The 23,381-nt window shown below is 41.2% G+C and overlaps 1 protein-coding gene across 3 annotated transcripts; it reads left to right on the top strand.

The window, feature by feature from the left end:
• The first annotated feature begins 974 nt into the window (after nt 1-974).
• On the top strand, nt 975-22,605 carry LOC123453712 (cell surface glycoprotein 1-like). 3 transcript variants are annotated; one of them, XM_045131397.1, is made up of 12 exons: nt 975-1,684; nt 8,558-8,703; nt 9,237-9,291; nt 10,987-11,706; nt 12,145-12,290; nt 13,119-13,173; nt 14,853-14,998; nt 15,364-15,538; nt 15,855-16,031; nt 18,583-18,616; nt 19,783-19,850; nt 22,440-22,605. In XM_045131397.1, exons 1-12 carry the CDS (start codon nt 1,071-1,073, stop codon nt 22,468-22,470), a joined length of 2,367 nt encoding a protein of 788 aa, XP_044987332.1. In that variant the 5' UTR covers nt 975-1,070; the 3' UTR covers nt 22,471-22,605. The 3 variants fall into 3 exon arrangements, 2 of the variants coding, with proteins under 2 accessions (XP_044987332.1, XP_044987333.1); XM_045131398.1 differs by lacking the exon at nt 15,364-15,538; XR_006632933.1 differs by lacking the exons at nt 975-1,684; nt 8,558-8,703; nt 9,237-9,291; ... (5 more) ...; nt 15,855-16,031; nt 18,583-18,616 and adding an exon at nt 18,809-19,182.
• The last annotated feature ends 776 nt before the right edge of the window (nt 22,606-23,381 follow it).

Raw genomic sequence — 23,381 nt, forward strand, 5'->3', positions numbered from 1 at the left:
TATTACCCTTTAGTTTTTATCAGAGTGGATTGAAGACCATGAGATGGAATCTGGAGGTGTTGATAAAAGTTCTCAACAGAATCCATTTGGCTACCTAGGTGTTGTGCAGGACGCCTTTGATTCCTGCAAATGGGAGTGGGACCTAGGAGGATCTCTGTGAGTTTGAGAACAACCAGAGTGTACGTAGTGAATCACAGGTCAACCAGAGCTGAGAGCGAGATCCAACCTTGCCAAACAAAAGAAAACAAAATAAAAAATCCATGAAAATAGAAAGCAGGCCATGGTGAGGAAAGAAACAATGGTACAAATGAGTATGGGGTTGAACAGAGGGTTGATATAACAAAAACATACCTAGTTTGCAAAACACATTGAAATCTAATTCATCTCCCTGTATCTGATCATGTTTAGTCAGTTAATTCGGACTGGAATTGCAGGTGACTGAGCATTCTGGAGTAGTATGCAAAAGCAGTATCTTAATGGAATTCAACATGCAAATGATGTGCTGACATGAAAGTATCAGGAATGGAGGTTTAGCCTTCAATTATTTAATTAACAACATTCAGACAACACTAGAGACAAATGTGTAATTCTTTGTGCTTTTTGTTATGAGTAGCAATAACTTTAAATGAAGACATGGCTTAGCGGTCAAGTGTTTGCCTTTGAAGCCTAAGAAAACCTGTTCCCCTCCGGGTCTCACATGCAGATGCAGTGAGTTAAGCATGCACTGTTGCGCATGCCCACAAGACCAAGGGTGCATCTGGTATTGGTTCCCAGCGGCTGAGATTGTCTGTTCTCTGTCTAGTGGTCTTCTTATCTGACCCCTCCCCCACCAATAAATAATAATGAAAGTGTTAAATTTGAAAAATGTATAAACAGGGTAAATGTGTGTAATTTTCCCTAATTGTTTTGCAACCTTGATGAGTAGACTTATTACAAAACATTGTTTTCTATGATTTACTTGCAGAAATGAAAGAGCCTATCCTTTGGAGAAAGAAAATAAAAGTGCAATTACAAAAAGTCAATTGAGAGAATTGGTGAGAATACCAACACGTGAGACATCCACTTCAGAAATGGACTCTCCTTACGGTCCTGACTCTTCTGGTGGTCCAGATCCTCTTGAGGGTCTGGACACCCATGATGGTCTGGACACTTGTGATGGTCCAGATACGACCACTGTTTCAGATAATGCTGATAGTCCGGACAGCCCTGATGGTACAGACACTTCTGATGGTCCACATAATCCTGATGGTCCAGACATTCCTGATGGTCCAGACACTCCTGATGGTGCGGATATTCCTGTTGGTTCAGATAATCCTCATGATCCGGACACTCCCGATGGTCCAGACACTCCTTACAGTCTGGGCACTTCTGATGATCCTGATCCCTCTGATGTTCCTGATACTTCTGAGGGGCCCAGTACTCCTGTTGGTCCCATAACTTCTGATGGTTGCAGTACTTCTGAGAGTCCCCGTGTTTCTCATGGTCCCAATGCTCAGGATGGTCCTGAATCTCCTGCTCCTCTTGCTGCCCTTCTGGATCGTGCTATTTCTGAGGAAGCTGAGGTTCCTGCCCCTCTTTCTGTTCCTGCTGATGGTCCCCCATCTCCTAATGCTGCTGACTATGATGATGAAGAACATGCTCTACAAGTTGCTAAAGTCGTTCCCGCTAAGGAGAAAAATGATAAGTAAGATGATCGCAATAATTTAGGCTAGATAATTATTCTTTGCCAAGAAAGTTTCCGTCTAATTTGGGCTCATTTTTTTTTAATTTTTATTAACATTTTCCATGATTATAAAATATATCCCATGGTAATTCCCTCCCTCCCCACCCCCACACTTTCCCGTTTGAAATTCCATTCTCCATCATATTACCTCCCCATTACAATCATTGTAATTACATATATACAATATCAACCTATTAAGTAGCCTCCTCCCTTCCTTTCTCCACCCTTTATGTCTCCTTTTCAACTTACTGGCCTCTGCTACTAAGTATTTTCATTTTCACGCAGAAGCCCAGTCATCTGTAGCTAGGATCCACATATGAGAGAGAACATGTGGCGCTTGGCTTTCTGGGCCTGGGTTACCTGACTTAGTATAATACTTTCCAGGTCCATCCATTTTTCTGCAAATTTCATAACTTCATTTTTCTTTACCGCTGAGTAGAACTCCACTGTATAAATGTACCACATCTTCATTATCCACTCATCTGTTGAGGGACATCTAGGCTGGTTCCATTTCCCAGCTATTATAAATTGAGCAGCAATAAACATGGTTGAGCATGTACTTCTAAGGAAATGAGATGAGTCCTTTGGATATATGCCTAGGAGCGCTATAGCTGGGTCATATGGTAGATCAATCTCTAGCTGCTTTAGGAACCTCCACACTGTTTTCCACAATGGCTGGACCAGATTGCATTCCCACCAGCAGTGCAGAAGGGTTCCTTTTTTTCCACATCCCCGCCAACATTTATGATCATTTGTTTTCATGATGGTGGCCATTCTGACAGGAGTGAGATGGAATCTCAATGTAGTTTTAATCTGCATTTCCCTGATGACTAGTGACGTAGAACATTTTTTAAGATGCTTATATGCCATTCGTATTTCTTCCTTTGAGAACTCTCTATTTAGCTCCATAGCCCATTTTTTGATTGGCTTGTTTGATTCCTTATTATTTAACTTTTTGAGTTCTTTGTATATCCTAGATATTAATCCTCTATCAGATATATAGCTGGCGAAGATTTTTTCCCATTCTGTAGGTTGCCTCTTTGCTTTTTTCACTGTGTCCTTTGCGGTGCAAAATCTTTGTAATTTCATTAGGTCCCAGTGGTTAATCTGTGGTTTTATTGCCTGAGCAATTGGGGTTGTATTCAGAAAGTCTTTGCCAAGACCAATATGTTGAAGGGTTTCCCCTACTTTTTCCTCTAGCAGTTTCAAAGTTTCCGGTCTGATGTTAAGGTCTTTAATCCATTTGGACTTAATTCTTGTGCATGGCGAGAGAGAAGAATCGATTTTCATCCTTCTGCAGATATTTATCCAGTTTTCAAAACACCATTTGCTGAAGAGGCTGTCTCTTCTCCAATGAGTATTTTTGGCATTTTTATCGAATATCAGGTGGCTATAGCTACTTGGGCTTACATCTGGGTCCTCTATTCTGTTCCACTGATCTACATGTCTGTTTTTGTGCCAGTACCATGCTGTTTTTGTTACTATGGCTCTGTAGTATAGGTTAAAATCAGGTATGGTGATACCACCAGCCTCTTTTTTGTTGCTCAGTATTATTTTAGATATTCGAGGTTTTTTGTGATTCCAAATGAAGTTTTGGATTGTTTTTTCTATTTCCATGAAGAAAGCCTTTGGAATTTTGATGGGGATTGCATTAAATGTGTAGATTGCTTTAGGTAAGATTGCCATTTTCACGATATTGATTCTTCCAATCCAGGAACAAGGGTTGTTTCTCCACTTTCTAGTGTCTTCTGCAATTTCTCGCTTGAGTGTTTTAAAGTTCTCATTGTATAGATTCTTTACTTCCTTGGTTAGGTTTATTCCAAGGTATTTTATTTTTTTTGATGCAATTGTGAATGGGAGTGATTCTCTGATTTCATCCTCTGTGTGTTTGTTGTTAGCATATATGAAGGCTACTGATTTCTGTGTATTTATTTTGTATCCTGCTACATTGCTGTAGGTTTTGATCAGCTCTAACAGCTTGCTAGTAGACTCTTTAGGGTCCTTTATGTATAGAATCATGTCATCTGCAAATAATGATAACTTGATTTCTTCCTTTCCAATTTGTATCCCTTTTATGTGTGTCTCTTGCCTTATTGCTATAGCCAAGACTTCCAAAAGTATATTAAATAGAAGTGGGGACAGTGGACACCCTTGTCTTGTTCCTGATTTTAGTGGAAAAGCTTCCAGTTTTTCCCCATTTAGTAATATGTTGGCTGTAGGCTTGTCATAAATAGCCTTTATTATATTGAGATATGTTCCTTCTATTCCCAGTCTCTGTAGGACTTTTATCATGAAGGGATGTTGGATTTTGTCAAATGCTTTCTCTGCGTCTAATGAGATGATCATGTGATTTTTGTCCTTCAACCCGTTTATGTAATGTATTACATTTATAGATTTGCGTATGTTGAACCATCCCTGCATCTCTGGGATAAAGCCTACTTGGTCAGGGTGAATGATCTTTTTGATATACTCTTGTATTCTGTTTGCCAATATTTTGTTGAGAATTTTTGCATGTATGTTCATGAGGGAGATTGGTCTGTAATTTTCTTTTTTTGTTCTATCTTTGCCTGGTTTTGGTATCAGGGTGATGCTGGCCTCATAGAAGGAGTTTGGTAGAATTCCTTCTTTTTCTATGTCCTGGAAAAGCTTAAGAAGCAATGGTGTTAGCTCTTCCTTAAAAGTCTGGTAAAATTCAGCAGTGAATCCATCCGGGCCTGGGCTTTTTTTAGTTGGGAGATTATTGATAAATGTTCGGATCTCCATGTTTGTTATAGGTCTATTTAAGTGATTAATCTCATTTTGATTTAATTTAGGTAGGTCATATAGATCAAGGAAATCATCCATTTCTTTCAGATTTTCATACTTTGTGGAGTATATGCTTTTATAGTATGTCCCTATGATTTTTTGAATTTCTCTGGAATCTGTTGTGATGTTACCTTGTTCATCTCTGATTTTACTAATTTGTGTCTCTTCTCTCTTTCTTTTGGTCAGATTTGCTAAGGGTTTATCAATCTTGTTTATCCTTTCAAAGAACCAACTCTTTGTTTCATTAATTCTTTGGATTGTTCTTTTTGTTTCTATCTCATTAATTTCTGCCCTAATCTTTATTATTTCTTCCCGTCTACTAATTTTTGGTTTGCCTTGTTCTTCTTTTTCCAAGGCTTTAAGGTGAAGCATTAGGTCGTTTACTTGCGACCTTTCTAATTTCTTAATATAGGCACTTAAGGCTATAAATTTACCTCTTAGAACTGCCTTCATTGTGTCCCAGAGATTTTGGTATGTTGTGTTCTCATTATCATTTGACTCTATAAATTTTTTGATTTCCTTTTTGATTTCTTCATTGACCCACTCATCATTTAGTAGTGTATTGTTTAGTTTCCATGATTTTGTGTATGCTCTATAGCCTTTCTTGCTACTGATTTGTAGTTTAATTCCATTGTGGTCAGATAGAATGCAAGGAATTATTTCAATTTTCCTGAATTTGTTAAGATTTGCTTTGTGTCCTAATATATGGTCTATTTTAGAGAATGTTCCATGTGCTGCTGAAAAGAATGTATATTCTGCAGCCTTTGGATGAAATGTCCTGTATATATCTGTTAGGTCCATTCCTTCTATGACCTCATTTAGTCCAGATGCCTCTCTGTTTATTCTTTCCCTGGATGACCTGTCAATTGATGAGAGTGGGGTGTTAAAGTCACCCACCACCACTGTGTTTGGTGTTATCTGTGACCTTAGTTCTAATAGTGTTTGTTTGACGAATTTGGGAGCCCCCATGTTAGGTGCATATATGTTTAGGATTGTAATGTCCTCCTGTTGGAGTGTGCCCTTAATCAATATAAAGTGACCTTCCTTATCTTTCTTGACTAACGTCGGACTAAAGTCTACCCTGTCTGATATTAGGATAGCAACCCCTGCTTGTTTTCTAGGCCCATTTGCTTGAAACACCGTCTTCCAACCTTTCACCCTAAGATAATGTCTATCCTTTGTAGAAAGGTGAGTTTCTTGGAGACGACAAATTGTAGGATCCTGCTTTTTAACCCAGTCTGCAAATCTATGTCTTTTCGTTGGGGCATTGAGACCGTTGATATTAAGAGATATTATTGAAAGGTGTGTATTTATGTTTGCCATTTTTGTGTGTGTGTGTGTGTGTGTTACTGGTTCTACCTGTGCTCTCTTCTGTTAACTGGTATTTGAGTATAGCTTGTTTTTTCTAGGTTCCTTATATGTGTGCTTTTCCTTTTGTTCAGCATGGAGGATTCTATCAAGTATTTTCTGTAGAGCTGGTTTTGTCTTCAAATACTCCTTTAACCTGCTTTTGTCATGGAATGTCTTTATTTCTCCATCTATTTGAATGGATAACTTTGCAGGATAAAGTAACCTTGTGGTTGGCAGTTGTTATCTTTCAGAACTTGGAATATATCACTCCAAGCCCTTCTGGCTTTAAAAGTTTGTGTTGAATAATCTGCTGTAATCCTGATGGGCTTGCTTTTGTAGGTAACTTGATTTTTCTCTCTAACTGCTTTCAATATTTTTTCTTTGGTTTGTGTGTTTGGAAGTATGATTATAATATGGCGAGGAGAGGCTCTCTCTGGGTTTTGTCTGGCTGGGGTTCTAAAGGCTTCCTGTATCTGTATTGGCACCTCTTTCCCAATTTGGGGGAAATTTTCCTCTATGATTTTGTTGAAGATGCCTACTATGCCTCTGGAGTGGAGTTCTTCTCCTTCTACTATGCCCTGAATTCTTATATTGGATCTTTTCATAGTGTCCTGAATATCTTGAAATTCCCACTCATACTTTTCTATAAGTTTGTCTTTCTCTTTGTTGGACTGCATTAGGTCTGCCACCTGGTCTTCTAGCTTAGATATTCTGTCCTCTCCCTCATCCATCCTACTGGTGAGATTTTCTACAGAGTTTTTTATTTCATTAATTGTGTTCTTCATTGCTAGTAATTCTGACTGGTTTTTTTTTTATTATTTCTATTTCCCTATTTATGTATTGTATTGCCTTCTTTATTTCATTAAATTGGTGTCCTGCCTCTTCTTTGATTCCTTTGATTTCCTCTTTGATTTCCTCTTTGATTTCTTCTTTGATTGTTTTCATGTGTTCTTTGACCTCTTTGAACATATTTATAATTATTCTTTTGAACTCTTTCTCAGGCATTTCCTCTAACTCTTTCTCACTGGAGGACATTACTGATGCATTAATACTTTTAGGTGGATTTATATCGTCTTGCTTTTTAGTGTTTCTTGTGTTATAATGTATATATTTTTGCATCTTGGATTAAGTTAATGCTTGGATTTTCTAGCTAGCTGTGTATTCTTAGCTGTATCAATTGATTTGATGTAATATATTTTCAGGGTAGGACCTTAAGGTATTAGGTGTGGCTCTTAAGACTTTCAGAGTATCTACAAAGATGTTCTTAGCGGTTGAGTTTCCCTGCTTTAGGAGTATTCAAGCAGGCTGAGTGGAATAAAATACAGGTAGATTCTAAAGTTTAACTAAACACTGTACACATTCAATCAAAAACAGCCCCGAGTATGTATGCAAGAGTAGTTAGTATAATGTCCAGATCCTCTATCAACAAAGAGGTTTAGATTTCTGGTCTGTTGAGGGATCCAAGTCAGCTTGTGACCAAGTGAGACCCTTCCCTGGTGCAATCCCAGTTACCTTGGGTGATTTTGGTCTCAGTCAAGTTGCTGCCAGGGTCATCGGGCTGCTGTTCTGATTTCTGGAGCTGGGCACTTGCTTTTCCTACGGTGCAAACCGAGTCGCTGCTGCTGCCGTAGCTGCCACCACCGGGGCCACCACCGGGGCCACCACCGCTGCTGAAGCTGCTGCTGCCGTGTCCACCGCCGCTGCTCCCCCCCGAAGCCGCTGCTGTGGGATCTGCCGCCGCTGCCGCTCCTGTGTCCGCTGCTGCTGGGGCCGCTGGTACCGGTGCTGGAGCCGCTGAAGTTGCTGCCGAACTCTGCTCCTGCTTGGGTCCCGCTGTCAGCCCAAGTTGGCGTGGCCGGGTCCCGGGCCGCTGCTGTGTTCGCTGGAGCTGGCTTCATGCGTTGAGGGAGGGGAGGGAGCCGCGGCTGCTCTGGATCTCTCACTGCTCCACGTGTTCTTCTACCTCGCGGTCTTCTCCTCCGCTGCTCGCTGCCGCTCTCCCCTCACGTTTCCGAGTTGCGGAGAGCGCGGTGTGAGGGGAAAATCCCGCACCTGGCTTTTCCTGCGGCTCGAGCCGAGAGTCTGGCGGCTTTCTTCTGCGCCGCGGCCGAGCTGCCGGGGCCGCTTTTCCGCCTGTGCAGGCTCTGGATGATCAATAACTCTTCTACTTCTCCACTGCCGCCTCAATTTCCTATACACCTCACTTTTTAGTAAAAGTGTGTATTTTGCTGAGTTTTTTTGGTCGTTTTCCCCCCTAGGCTGCTTTGGCGTGGTACCTACGCCGCCATCTTAACCAGAATTCCCCTGGGCTCATTTTTATGATGATTAATTATTAACCACGTAGATGGCTTTTCGGTTAATGTGCTTGCCTGTGAAGCATAACAAATCCTGCTCTGATCTCGAGATCCCATGGAGCCAGGTGCAGTGATGCCAACATGCAATGTCACACATGCACACAAGGGCGCACAGGCGTTTGATGCATGGTCACAGTGGCTCAAGAAACTGGTCTGCCCATTCTCTCTCTGTCTGTCCCTTTCTCCATCTCTCTCAAATTATAAATTACAAAACTTAAAATTTTAAGAAATGTGAAAGGAGAATTTTTCGAATTTTGTCATAATGTTTTGTAACGTTGAGGTGTAGAATTAAGAGACACCATTATTCTGTATGACTACCTTGCAGAAATGAAAGTGCCTGTCCTTTGGAGAAAGTAAACAAACGTGAAATTACAAAAAGTCCATTGAACGAATTGGTGAGAACATCAACACCTAAGACATCTACTGCAGAAATGGACACATTGATGGAAGTGAACGTTCATCGCTTGTCAGGTGAAGTGCAGCACACAGGGAGCAGGCTTAATGATGGAGCTAGGGAATCAAGCCAAGACGGCACGCTTTGTGAACAAGCTACTTTAGCTTCTGAAACACCTCCCAAATCTGTAACGATCTGTTTCTTACTGCATCTACCTGAATTTATAACCATTTTCTGCCTAACATTCTCTGTTAGACTAAGATCAATGAGAGCCAAGATGTGATTTATTCAATAATCTGAGCTATAAAAATACATTACACACAGATGGGCACCATGCTGCACACCTTTAGGCCCCGCACTTGGGTTGCAGAGGTAGGAGGATGACTTTGAGTTCAAGGCCACCCTGAGAAAACAGTGAATTGCAGGTTAGCCCGGGCTAGAGTGAGACCCTACTTAAAAATAAATTATCTGTATATGTATGTTACACATTATACAAATATCATCAGTAGACATTTCCTCAGAATATGAATGAGGGAAGCTAAAAAGGCATATTACACACACATAAAAATGACTCATATATTATTTACTTCTCCTTTTCTCCATGATACAGAGTCAACTGTCAGATTGGAACGTAATGATCAAGCATTTTCATACAAATGCCTCAGGTAAGTTAAAATTAATGAGAATGATGTAGCTACGAACGTAATCTAGAAGTATCGAAACCTAAAATTTTGTTACAAATAAATCCACAACTAGGAATAATTAAAAGGTATAATTACAGTATCCTACCATTTTCTATTCATTGATTGGTTTGTTTGTTTGAAACAGATTGAAAGAGTCAGATATATATATGTATATATATGTATATGGAGAGAGAGAGGGAGAGAAAGAGAGAGAGAGAGACACGGGCACAGAGAGATTGAGATTGGGGGATCTAGAGCCTCCAGCCTCTGCCGACGAATTCCACATGCATGCGTCCCCTTGTGAATCAGACTTACATGGGTCCTGAGGAATTGAACCTGTGGATTCCTTGGCTTTGCATGCAAGTGCCTTAACTGCTAACCCATCTGTGCACCCCAAATTCTCCTACTTTTAAATGCCTAGTTGTTCTTACTGCAGAAATGAAAGGGTACACTCCCTGTACTGAGTTCATGTTGTTTTTTGTTTTTGTCTGTTTGGTTTTGGCTTTTCAAAGTAAGGTTTTTCTATAGCCAAGGCTGACTTGGAATGCACCATGTGGTGTCTCAGGGTGGCCTGAAACTCACAGTCATCCTCCTAGCTCTACCTCCAAACTGCTGGGATTAAAGGAGTGTGCCACAAAATCCAACCCTATTATGTGTGTGTGTGCCTATACCCTATTTTTTTCCTATCATCAGTAGATAGATGTCTAAGGAGATATTACCCTTTAATTTTTAGCAGAGTGGATTGAAGACCATGAGATGGAATCTGGAGGTGTTGATAAAAGTTCTCAAAAGAATCCATTTGGCTACCTAGGTGTTGTGCAGGACGCCTTTGATTTCTGCAAATGGGAGTGGGACGTGGGAGGATCTCTGTGAGTTTGAGTACAACCAGAGTGTACGTAGTGAATCACAGGTCAACCAGAGCTGAGAGCAAGATCCAACCTTGCCAAAGAAAAGAAAACAAAATAAAAAATCCATGAAAATAGAAAGCAGGCCATGGTGAGGAAAGAAACAATGGTACAAATGAGTATGGGGTTGAACAGAGGGTTGATATAACAAAAACATACCTATTTTGCAAAACACATTGAAATCTAATTCATCTCCCTGTATCTGATCATGTTTAGTCATTTAATTCGGACTGGAATTGCAGGTGACTGCATTTTCTGGAGTAGTATGCAAAAGCAGTATCTTAATGGAATTCAACATGCAAATGATGTGCTGACATGAAAGTATCAGGAATGGAGGTTTACCCTTCAACTATGTAATTAACAACATTCAGACAACACTAGAGAGAAATGTCTAATTCTTTGTGCTTTTTGTTATGAGTAGCAATGACTTTAAATGAAGACATGGCTTAGCGGTTAAGTGTTTGCATTTGAAGCCTAAGAAATCCTGTTCCCCTCCAGGTCTCACATGCAGATGCAGTGAGTTAAGCATGCACCGTTGCGCATGCACACAAGGCCAAGGGTGCATCTGGCATTGGTTCCCAGTGGCTGAGATTGTCTGTTCTCTGTCTAGTGGTCTTCCTATCTGACCCCTCCCCCACCAAAAAATAATAAAGAAAGTGTTAAATTTGAAAAATGTATAAACAGGGTAAATGTGTGTAAATTTCCCTAATTGTTTTGCAACCTTGATGAGTAGATTTATTACAAAACATTGTTTTCTATGATTAACTTGCAGAAATGAAAGAGCCTATCCTTTGGAGAAAGGAAATAAAAGTGCAATTACAAAACGTCAATTGAGAGAATTGGTGAGAATACCAACACGTGAGACATCCACTTCAGAAATGGACTCTCCTTACGGTCCTGACTCTTCTGGTGGTCCAGATCCTCTTGATGGTCTGGACACGCATGATGGTCTGGACACTTGTGATGGTCCAGATACGACCACTGTTTCAGATAATCTTGATGGTCCTGACAGCCCTGATGGTACAGACACTTCTGATGGTCCACATAATCCTGATGGTCCAGACATTCCTGATGGACCAGACACTACTGATGGTGCGGATATTCCTGTTGGTTCAGATAATCCTCATGATCCGGACACTCCAGATGGTCCAGACACTCCTTACAGTCTGGGCACTTCTGATGATCCTGATCCCTCTGATGTTCCTGATACTTCTGAGGGGCCCAGTACTCCTGTTGGTCCCATAACTTCTGATGGTTGCAGTACTTCTGAGAGTCCCCGAGTTTCTCATGGTCCCAATGCTCAGGATGGTCCTGAATCTCCTGCTCCTCTTGCTGCCCTTCTGGATCCTGCTATTTCTGCGGAAGCTGATGTTCCTGCCCCTCTTTCTGTTCCTGCCGATGGCCCCGCATCTCCTAATGCTGCTGACTATGATGATGAAGAACATGCTCTACAAGTTGCTAAAGTCGTTCACACTAAGGAGAAAAATGATAAGTAAGATGATGGCAATAATTTAGGCTAGATAATTATTCTTTGCCAAGAAAGCTTCCGTCTAATTTGGGCTCATTTTTATGATGATTAATTATTAACCACATATATGGCTATTTGGTTAAGGTGCTTGCCTGTGAAGCATAAGAAATCCTGCTCTGATCTCGAGATCCCATGGAGCCAGGTGCAGTGATGCAAACATGCAATGTCACACATGCGCACAAGGGGGCACAGGCGTTTGATGCATGGTCACAGTGGCTCAAGAAACTGGTCTGCCCATTCTCTCTCTGTCTGTCCCTTTCTCCATCTCTCTCAAATTATAAATTACAAAACTTAAAATTTTAAGTAATGTGAAAGGGGAATTTTTGGAATTTTGTCATAATGTTTTGTAACGTTGAGGTGTAGAATTAATAGACCACATTATTCTGTATGACTACCTTGCAGAAATGAAAGTGCCTGTCCTTTGGAGAAAGTAAACAAACGTGAAATTACAAAAAGTCCATTGAAAAAATTGGTGAGGCCATCAACACCTAAGACATCTACTGCAGAAATGGACAAATTGATGGAAGTGAACGGTCATCCCTTGTCAGGTGAAGTCCAGGACACAGGGAGCAGGCTTAATGATGGAGCTAGGGAGTCAAGTCAAGACGGCACGCTTTGTGAACAAGCTACTGTAGCTTCCTAAACACCTCCCAAATATGTAACGATCTGTTTGTTAATGCATCTTCCTGAATTTATAACCATTTCCTGCCTAGCATTCTCTGTTAGACTAAGATCAATGAGAGCCAAGATGTGATCTATTCAATTATCTGAGCTTTAAAAATACATTACACACCGCTGGACCCATGGTGCACACCTTAATTCCCAGCACTTGGGATGCAGAGGTAGGAGGATGACTTTGAGTTCAAGGCCACCCTGAGAAAACAGTGAATTGCAGCTTAGCCCGGGCTAGAGTGATACCCTCCTTAAAAAACAAGTTGTCTGTATATGTATGTTACACATTATACAAACATCATCTTTAGACATTTCCTCATGAATATGAATGAGGGAGGCTGGAGAGAAGGCTTAGCGGTTAAGCGCTTGCCTGTGAAACCTAAGGACCCCGGTTCGAGGCTCGGTTCCCTAAGTCCCACGTTAACCAGATAGACAAGGGGGAGCACGCGTCTGGAGTTCGTCTGCAGAGGCTGGAAGCCTTGGTGCGCCCATTCTCTCTCTCTCTCCCTCTATCTGTCCTTTCCTCTGTGTCTGTCGCTGTCAAATAAATAAAATAAATATTTAAATAAAATAAAATATTTAAAAAAATTCTGGCTTCCATTAAAAAAAAAAAAGAATATGAATGAGGGAATCTAAAAATGCATATTACACACACATAAAAATGACTCATATATTATTTCCTTCTGCTTTTCTCCATGATACAGAGTCCACTATCAGATTGGAACGTAATGATCATGCATTTCCTTACAAATATCTAAGGTAAGTTAAAATTATTGGAATTATGTAGCTACGAACGTAATTCTAGAAGTGTCGAAACCTAAAGTTTTGTTACAAATAAATCCAAAACTAGGAATAATGAAAAGGTATAATTACAGTATCGTACCGTTTTCTATTCATTGATTGGTTTATTTGTTTGAAACAGATTGAAAGAGTCTGATATATATATGTATATATATGTATATCGAGAGAGAGTGGGAGAGAAAGAGAGAGAGACACGTGCATAGAGATATTGAGATTGGGGGATCTAGGGCCTCCAGCCTCTGCCGACGAATTCCACATGCATGTGTCCCCTTGTGAATCAGACTTACATGAGTCCTGAGGAGTTCACCCTGTGGATTCCTTGGCTTTGCATGCAAGTGCCTTAACTGCTAAGCCATCTGTGCACCCCAAATACTCCTACTTTTTAATGCCTAGTTGTTCTTACTCCAGAAATGAAAGGGTACACTCCCTGTACTGAGTTCATGTTGTTTTTTGTTTGTTTCTGTTTGGTTTTGGCTTTTCAAAGTAAGGTTTCTCTATAGCCCAGGCTGACTTGGAATGCACCATGTGGTGTCTCAGGGTGGCCTGAAACTCACAGTCATCCTCCTAGCTCTACCTCCAAACTGCTGGGATTAAAGGAGTGTGCCACAAAATCCAACCCTATCATGTGTGTGTGTGCCTATACCCTATTTTTTCCTATCATCAGGAGATAGATGTCTAAGGAGATATTACCCTTTAGTTTTTAGTAGAGTGGATTGGAGACCATGAGATGGAATCTGGAGGTGTTGATAAAAGTTCTCAAAGGAATCCATACAGGACACCGTTGATTCCTGCAAATGGGATTGGGAGGTAGGAGGGTCTCTGTGAGTTTGAGTACAACCTTTGTGTACGTAGGGAATCACAGATCAACCTGAGCTGAGAGCAAGATCCAACCTTGCCAAACAAAACAAAACAAATTAAAACATCCATGAAAATAGAAAGCAGGCCATGGTGGGGCAAAGAAACAATGGTACAAATGAGTATGGGTTTGAACAGAGGGTTGATATAACGAAAACATACCTAGTTTGCAAAACACATTGAAATCTAATTCATCTCCCTGTATCTGATCATGTTTAGTCAGTCATTTCGGACTGTTATTGGAGGTCACTGAGTATTCTGGAGTAGTATGCAAAAGCAGTATCTTAATGGAATTCAACATGCAAATGATGTGCTGACATGAAAGTATCAGGAATGGAGGTTTAGATTTCAATTATGTAATTAACAACATTCAGACAACACTTTAGAGAAATGTGTCATTCTTTGTGCTTTTTATTATGAGTAGCAATAACTTTACAATGAACACATGGCTCAGCGGTTAAATGTTTGCCTTTGAAGCCTAAGAAAACCTGTTCCCCTCCGGGTCTCACATGCAGATGCAGTGAGTTAAGCATGCACTGTTCCACATGCACACAAGGCCAAGGGTGCATCTGGCATTAGTTCTCAGTGGCTGAGAGACCTAGATTGTCTGTTCTCTGTCTAGTGGTCTTTTTATCTGACTCCCCCCACAAATAAATAATAATGAAAGTGTTAAATTTGAAAAATATATAAACAGGGTAAATGTGTGTAATTTTCCCTAATTGTTTTGCGACCTTGATGAGTAGAGTTATTAGAAAGCATTGTTTTCTATGATTAACTTACAGAAAGAAAAGAGCCTATCCATTGGGAAAAGGAAATAAAAGTGCAATTACAAAAAGTCAATTGAGAGAATTGGTGAGCATACCAACACCTGAGACATCCACTGCAGGAATGGACTCAATGATGGAAATCAACAGTCTTTCCGCATCAGGTGAACTCCAGGAGCACATTGGGAGCAGGCTCTGCGAGGGAGCTCCTGACACAAGCCAGGATGGCAGCCTTTGCGAACTAGCATCTTTAGCTTCTAAAACATCTACCCAGCCCATTATGATCTGTTTCGTACAGGATCTACTTGATTTTATACCTATTATTTATCAAGTATGTTCCATTAGCTAAGCTACATGAGAGCAAGGTCTCATCTGTTCATTTAGCTATGCTTAAGAAATATGTTGCCCATTGTACACATACCTTCAGTAGACATTTCCTCAGAGTATGAATGAAGGAATGTGAGAATGTATCTTCCACTTACATGAAAGTAGTCTTGTCTTATTTACATTCATTTTCTCCACGAAACAGATTCCACCGTCGGAATGGAAAACAAGTATAAAGTAGTTCCATACAAAAGGCTAAAGGAAGTCAATAATAGTGAAAATGATATAACTGTAATAGGAAATGAAGAAATGGAAAAACATAAAGGTTTCTTGCACTTAAATTGGAAACTAGGAACAGCACATAAGAAACACATTAAAAGGTATAATATCCTCCTTTTATTTGTTTATTTACTTTTTATATTTGAAAGAGAGAGAAAAAGAATCAGATATATATAGAGAGAGACAGTGGGTGTGCCGGAACATTCAGCTGCTACAGACAAATTCCAGATGAATGGGCCCCTTAGCATCAGGCTTACATGTGTCCTGGGGAATTGAACATCTGTTCTTAACCTTTGTAAGCAACTGCAGTTGCTTAGCCATCTGTCTTTGTGCAAGAGTGGGAATGTTGCCAAATTGTCTTGTAATGTAGTGAGAGAATAAAATGGTAGGAATCATTGACTCTTGAATCTCTTAAAGGAGTGAGCCCCCCTGCCCTCTGGCAGAAGAAAAGAAAAGTGAAAACAGTAAGTTCACTACAAGGGAATCCGTGTCTGCATCAACCAGTGAAAGGTCTCCTGTTGAAACGGACACTGCGCAGCAAGCGCAAGTTGACGGCAGTCACGTGCCTGGTGACCTACACCACACCGGGAGAAGGTTAGACCGCCGAATATTCCTTTCGCTCTACAGGAAGTTACACTGCTCGGTTTCTCTGGAAATTGTGCAGATTCGTGTAGTCTTCATTCAAAGTAGGAGGAGGCTCAGCTCCATCACATTGCTGAACAGTGAGGAAGATGGACGCCCGCCACAGGGACGAGCAGGAGCAGTGACGATCGAAGCGTGGCTGTAGCGGATATTGGCACATAACGCCTTAGACACGGTTTTCTCAGAAAAGTATTGGAGAACACATTGGAAAGTGAAGGGAAATAGAGAAAGGAAGAGGTTTCTCTTTTTACATCATTCATTGGAAAGATGTTTGCAAGCAAGCTCTTGGAAGTGGTCCAGTAGAGAAGGAAGTGTGTGTTTCTATGATATCTGTGTTTGTCTGCCGGGTGTTAGAAATCTTGGTCCATGCCGTTGAATGCCCATTCCTGTGCACATATTTCCTCATCTGCTTACATGCTCACACAAAAGTTAGGATCTACATGTGAAGGAGAACATGCAGTGTTTGATTTCATGAGGCTAAGTTACCACTTTAGGTATGTTTCCACTTATGTCCGAGTTCCAGTCTATCTCAGGAGGTTATTTTCTTGACAGTTGAATAGAATTTTATATGTATATGTGCCCCATATTTTTATGACCGACTCATCCGTTGTTGGATATCTATGTTGATTGCATTTATTAGTTTGGGTGAAAGTGGACAGGAGACCATGAGATGGAAGCAGAGATGTTGAGCAAAGGTGTCGGAAGTCCATGAGGATGTTAGGGGAAGGGAGGCCAGGTGGAGGGGACACAGTTCTGGAGGTGGCGGTGGATAGATTAAGGTTGAAGGAAACAGAAATAGACTATGTGTAACAAACACCACATATAAATCTAATTCTTTGTTTTGTGATAAAAATAAGAAGCCTTCCTGGGTGGGATGGTGGCGTACACCTCTAATGCAGTGCATCCAATGCAGAGGTAGGATGATCTCCATTCCTCTGAGGTCACACTGAGACTGCATAGTGAATTCCCATCAGCCTTGTGAGAGAGAGACCCTCTGTGAAAAAACCCAATGTTAATCAAATAAAAATTAAGAAGCCTTGATTTATTATGTCTGGGCATGTTTAGTCAGGCAAGGAGAGTTTGACTTAAGTCATATAGTTAAAATCATTAGACATGTCAGACATAATTCTGTCACTCTTTGTGTCTTTTCTAATCAGTAGCAGTGATAGAAAAGGTTCTTTAAAATGAGAGCTTTAAACACATTAATAGGTGTGTGCATTCTTCAGAGAGAGGGAGGGTGCCATTAGTCTATGATAGAGAAGTAAACTGTTCACAGTGTATCAGAGAGCAGAATCTGGAATTCTAAACTTCACCATTCAGTATTCTTTTTCCTCTAAAAGTTGAAGTGATGAAAGTTACCGGTTTTCAACATGCTATAGTAATAAATAGACCTTTGGTATACTCAAAGTAGGATTTTAAATAACTTTTAAGCAACTTTAGGTGGTTTTATTTTTCACAAGTATTTTCCTGACAGTCATAATAAGTGGCAAATGAGTGATACTGTGAGTGGTAATGTCAGTGTGCTGTTACATCACTGAATACTGCCGGAATACAAAGGTTACTTTCATGACACATTGTGAGAATCATGTCCTAAAGACAAACTCATAGGATGAAATTCTGGGTCTCCCTCTAACCAGCTTGTATCCTTAGACAATTTACATGATGTTTTCTTCCCTATATCTTTCTCCATGAGACATCTACGTGTTACTTATGTCACAAAATTATTGTGAGGTATCAAGGCAGAACAACACATGTACAAGGCTTACAGTAAATAAACAGTTAATATTGCATGGGGGGGTCTGAGATAGATAACCCCTGTAATTGTTTGAAAACGCTGCATGCTATCCTGTCAAGACTCAAATCATACTTTAGTATAGGGATTTAGTGCCTGTGAGTTTGGGTTTTTAGTTTTTGCTTTTTTGAGGTATGGTTTCACATAGCTCAGGCTGAGATGGAATTAACTAGGTAGTTTCAGGGTGGCCTCGAACTCACGGCGGTTCTCGTACTTACCTCTGCCTCCCACGTCCTGAGATGAAAGGTGTGTGGCACCACTCCCAGCTTTCTTCTATTTTTATTAAGAACAACAATATAGTATATTTGTGGTAGCTAAAAAGGTACAAGAGTTATCTTTCTTTGGCTTTGGCCCTCAGAAAGGTTGATGTAAATTTGTTTCTTGGTTTTGATAGTGCTGTGATCTGCCTACTAAGTTTCATTTCAATCCCCAGGTAAAGAATGATTGGACCTTTAGTACCATATAACAGTTAGGAATTTGTGACGTAGATTTCAACCTCATGTTGTTACCTAAAAAAGCATCTACTACACTTGGAAGGCAGAGGTAGGAAGGATTGCTGAGAGTTTGAGGCCACCCTGAGACTATATAGCGAGTTTCAGGTCAGCCTGGACTAGCATGAGGCCCTATCTCGAAAAACAACAACAACAAAATCACTGTATGTGATTTGTTAACTAATTGTCTGAATTTTTTTTTTTTCTGTTTGATTTAAAGGGCTGCCGAGAATACATCTACCGAACTCCACAAGGTATTTCAAGTAATCACTTAAAAGAGTTTTCAGGAGGAACATTGCACACCGCAGAGAACTGTGAGATCTATCATAGAACGCAGACCCACTGAGCACACGAAGAGGGAGGCGCTGCCGCCGCCACGGCTTCCCTCAGCAGCCTCCAGCCCTGCGCAGTCACGCAGAGACCTGCAGCTGCACGGGAGCCCGCTGTCAGGGCTGCCCACCCCCGTGCCCACACAGGGCCGGGCAGAGCTAGGTGGACTCGCATGCCTGGGGCCTGGCAGCTGGAACAGGAGAACATTAGCAAGAAAGCGTTGCACACATGTTTATTGCTAGGGAACAGTGGGTAACAAGGAGGAGTGATAGCAAGGAGCACAGGTTAGTATGCCAGAGTGCCAGTAGGAGAAATCAGGAAGTAACTCACTTCAAGGGCAGGAGAGAAAAGAGGGTTCGATGAAGTTAGAAGGGAAAAGGTTATACGGTCAGCTACTTCTCAATGTCTGGTGGAGTTCTAGCTCACTGGCACTGAGGAAATGCAGGCTCCCCGTCTCCACCAGCATCATGTTCCATCGCCCAGTGAACAGGTAGGACTGGGAGTCACAGCAGGAGCCGGGGCAGACATGGTCTCTCCTGCAGACCCTGTGCACAGAATCTTTGCAGCACAGGATTTTCATTGCTTCAGAGGGAAAGCTTCCCCTTTTGTGCTATCAACTGTGTGTGCTTTTTCAGGATTGTTTACTCTCTCTGCAGCTTTAAAGGGTAAGGTCTTTCCTGTCTGGTCCAGCTGTGAAGTTTAAGAATTTGACTTGTCATAGGCTCAGCACTTGATTCAAAAAAAGTAACAAATTACAGATATCTGTCAATATAGCTATTAAATGAGCACACACTGTTGCGAAATCTGAGTTATTGAAGATGTTTCTAATCAGCACTTTGATGTTGTATCAAACTATAAATTAAAGATATGTGAAAAATGGTCAAGTAGAGAAAAAGAAATACTGGGTTAAATAAAGACATTTACATGAAGAAACAAAATTTTCCTTTTACCCTGTTACAAAAGTCATTTCTTCTCAAGGTCCCTATACCTGTGCATAAATTTTTAACTTTAGATATCAAACAAAGATTTCTGCGCGTTGCATATATGGTAAAAAAAAATGTTTAAATTTTGACATTGCATTGTTTTACAGGTGGGCGAGAGAGTTGATAGAAGGAGCAGACGATTTCACTCATTCAGCATAAACAACTTCAGACGCCTGTGAGTTGCAGGTTTTTCTACAGTGGACACAACTTAGACTATGTTGTGGGCTTTCTTTGGCGCATACATTTTAGATAAATTCACAGTAGTCTGTCACAAATAGGGAATTCAGAAATTTTTGGTTTCTAAAAATCATTATGGTTTAGCTTTTCAAAGAAGTCTGAGTTATAACTATTGTAACATTTCAACCTCCTTCAACAACTACACTTCCATTTGGTTTTGCAAAGTGGCAGTGGTTGCCCACAATGAGGGTACTCTCGGAAACCCTGCTGTGGATTCTTTTGTTTTGACACCAGATTTAGGACAATCTCAATAGCATGATCTGTATATAAATTACTGGGGTATGTAGAGAGATAATCAGACAGAAGTTCTGTGGTGATGGAGGAAAACTTCTTTTTAGTTTTGATTATTTGAGAGAGAAAGGGGCAGTTAGAGAGACTGAATGGGCGCACCAAGGCCTTCAGTCACTGCATGCAAATTCCAGACGCATGTGCCCTCTTGTGTATCTGGCGAACGTGGGTCCTGGGGAACCAGGGTCCTTAGGCTAAACAGGCAAGCAATTAACTGCTAAGCCGTCTCACCAGCTCAGGACTTCTCTTTTTTGAAGAGCAGCTTGAGTTCACCTCTAGGCTCACTGTCATACTGTCTGTGATCAGCCGCTATCGTGACATCTCATTCCTTTGGCAGAGTTGGAGCTGAGCTTGAGTGTAGACGGATGGAACCAAGGTGGGACTTTAAAGGTTTATCGTAGTGGAAGTGCTGAAAATAACTTGAAACTGTCCTTTAGAAAGGTGTGAAGGAATTGTATGTGTCCAGATAGGTCCCTAAGTAGAACTGGATTCCTAAATGGTAAGATCTCGGAATGGTGTTCCTAGCTACCTCTAAGAAGGGTAGATTGAGTTTCACCGGAGGGTGTAGGGTAGGGACAACCAAGTGGAGGAGAAGTGCCTGAGGAGTGGCTTGGAATCTTTCAGGAGTGAAAGCCAAGAGTTGAGGAAGCCTTGTGGAAGTCAAGTGATTCCCCAGTGAGGCGTTCCTTTCAGTAGGGTGTGCCTTCTCAATTGTTCCTCAAAGATGGAGAGTCGTAAGCAGAGGAGAGTTCAAAGGTGCCAACTAAGCTGGTGAGACCTGTGACATTACTTTGGAGACCAAGATAATCATCCAGTAATCGTCAGTTTGGAGAGGAGTACGGAGCCCAAGGCAGGCAGGATCTCTTGTTGGAGAACTTAGGTGACTTCTGAGCCTTTGACGATTTCACGGGGAAGAATCAGAGCTATGCTGACCAGGTGTCCCGAAGAGTGAATGAGTGTGTGTTAGGATTTCATTTGTGTACATGGTGAAATAATTTGCCTGTCCTGTTTTAGTAAGTGTCCCTTGAAGGGGTGACTGGTCAAAGAAGGTGGTGGCGTGAGATGCCCCTGAGAACTGACAGAGCTGCATAGAGCAGTTTGTAATTCAGCTCTCAGGCTGGCCAGTGGGTGAGGGGAGTAGTGAACTTGTGGAGAGGCTTGCACATGATACTGAAGGACTTAGGGTGTCAGGAGAGGCATTTCTTTCCTCACTGGCAGGAGGAATAGTACTCCCTTGCAAGGGCACCCATGGGCCCTTTATGAACTCCTTTCACTATTTAGACTTTTCTGCTCCCTTGTGCTATGATTGGGGATGATTGAGCCATCAACGGCCTCAGTGATAGTGATGTTGTAACCAGCATCCTTTTCTCCTTCCTTTCCCACACTGTTTTTTCTTAGTACTTGTATGGACTGAATTATTTGATGGGTCTTGCAATGGATAATTGTGGCCTTAGGACAGCCTCTCTCTTCCGTACAGTGAAATGAGCACGCTCAATGAGTGAACCCTCGCTTGTTAAGGGTCCTCTTTCCTCTCTTTCCTCCACATTGCTTCATGCTGAGTGCAAGATGTGGAGATATATCCAGAGTCTGCATTAAATACTAAGATTTTGTAAACTTTTCTTATGGCAAGAACTCCTTGAATGACAATAGCCTCTACCTTTGTAGCCAATATGTGAGGGCAAGTTTACTTTGCTATTTATATTGTTTTGTTATTATTGTTTTTTTAGTGAGATAGAGAAAGAGAGGGAGAGAGAGAAAGAGGAGTGACAGAGAGTTGATATTTTGGGCCTCAGCCACTGCAATTGAACTCCAGATGCTTATGCCACCTAGTGGACCTTGTGCTTGCCTCACCTTTGTGCATCTGGCTAATGTGGGATCTGGAGAGTAGAACATGATACCTTAGGCTTCACAGGCAAGCGCCTTAACCACTTAGCCTTCTTTCCGGCCTGACTCCTGTGAAGTTTGACCCCTTATTCCTGGTTCCAGTGTGTGCTATTCACTTAGCATGTGGCTGTTAAATAGCCGAATGAAAAATGGGAAATCACTCACACTTATTCTTGATGAGAATGAATTCTTTGTGAAAGTTGGGCATATTGTGCTTCATTCTGATGTATTGTAGTGGTACATGCATGTTTGCATTCTCATATATACTCATAATGCTCACACTTCCTAAGTCTTGTGTGCTAGTAGTAGTGATATCTTTGAAAACAAGAATATAATTCTCACTTTCTCTTTCTAGTATCTTCTTCAGGTCCTTCGAGGTCCTCTGAAGTCTTTGGTGTTCAATTGAGAACTCAAGTCGTAATCCTCCTCCACGTTTAAGAAGAACAAAATACATCTTTGCATTTTGCAGAAACACTTACTAAGATTAAACATAGTGATCTTTTATGATTACTTTAATTACATTTGTGCTTTGGAAGTCATTATTTGAATTCACTGAGGATGTTTTGTGTGTGCGTGTGTGTTTTTTTTCTTTGTGTGTGTGTGTTTGTGTGCGCGCGCGCGTGTGTGTGGTGCTGGGGCTGAAACCTTGGGTTCGGGCATGGTAGGCAAGTGGTCTACCACTCAGCCGTATCTTCAGCCACACTGAGTTGTCCCCCACCCAGCTGTGCCCTCACCCCGTGTACTGGCCCTCCTCCTTAGGGCCTTGTCATTCTAGTCCAGTGTCTCCCATAAGCTGTATCCTCTGTCCCTCCTCTGAGTTGATGTTTGTCTCTTTGGGTTCATATGAATTTGTTGAGATGGTTCTCATGTAGGCCTGGCTGGCCTCAAACTTGCTAGATAATTGAGAATGACTTTAGGCTCCTGATCTCGTGTCTGAGTCCTGCATGCTAAGATCATAGGCCCATCATGTGTGATATGGGCCTATGATGTGAGGAGTTGCTTATCAATGACATGGCAGCAAGGGAGAGAGAAAACACGATATACATTTCGGTGCCTCCTTCCTCACCAAGAACACACATTCAGAAGTTTCCAGTATTTATCACAATGATGTCAACCTCTGGGAACCAAGTTTTCAACATGCAAACATATGAGAGGAATTTCACATTCAAATCATAGTGAACATAATTTCAGAAACATCAACGCTAGCATACATATATGCATAGAAATCCTGGTCTTCCTGCCTCTGTCTTCTGAACGCTGGGCTCACAGGTATATGCCATTATGACCAGCGAAAAAT

The sequence above is a fragment of the Jaculus jaculus genome, chromosome 12, assembly GCF_020740685.1.
Source record: "Jaculus jaculus isolate mJacJac1 chromosome 12, mJacJac1.mat.Y.cur, whole genome shotgun sequence".
Lineage (NCBI taxonomy): Eukaryota > Metazoa > Chordata > Mammalia > Rodentia > Dipodidae > Jaculus > Jaculus jaculus.

Coding starts and splice junctions, on each gene's coding strand:
- LOC123453712 (XM_045131397.1), top strand. CDS start 1,071: ATGGACTCTCCTTACGGTCCTGACTCTTCTGGTGGTCCAGATCCTCTT. Junction 14,999..15,363: donor CAACAGTCTTTCCGCATCAG/GTGAACTCCAGG, acceptor TCCACGAAACAG/ATTCCACCGTCGGAATGGAA. Junction 15,539..15,854: donor CATAAGAAACACATTAAAAG/GTATAATATCCT, acceptor AATCTCTTAAAG/GAGTGAGCCCCCCTGCCCTC.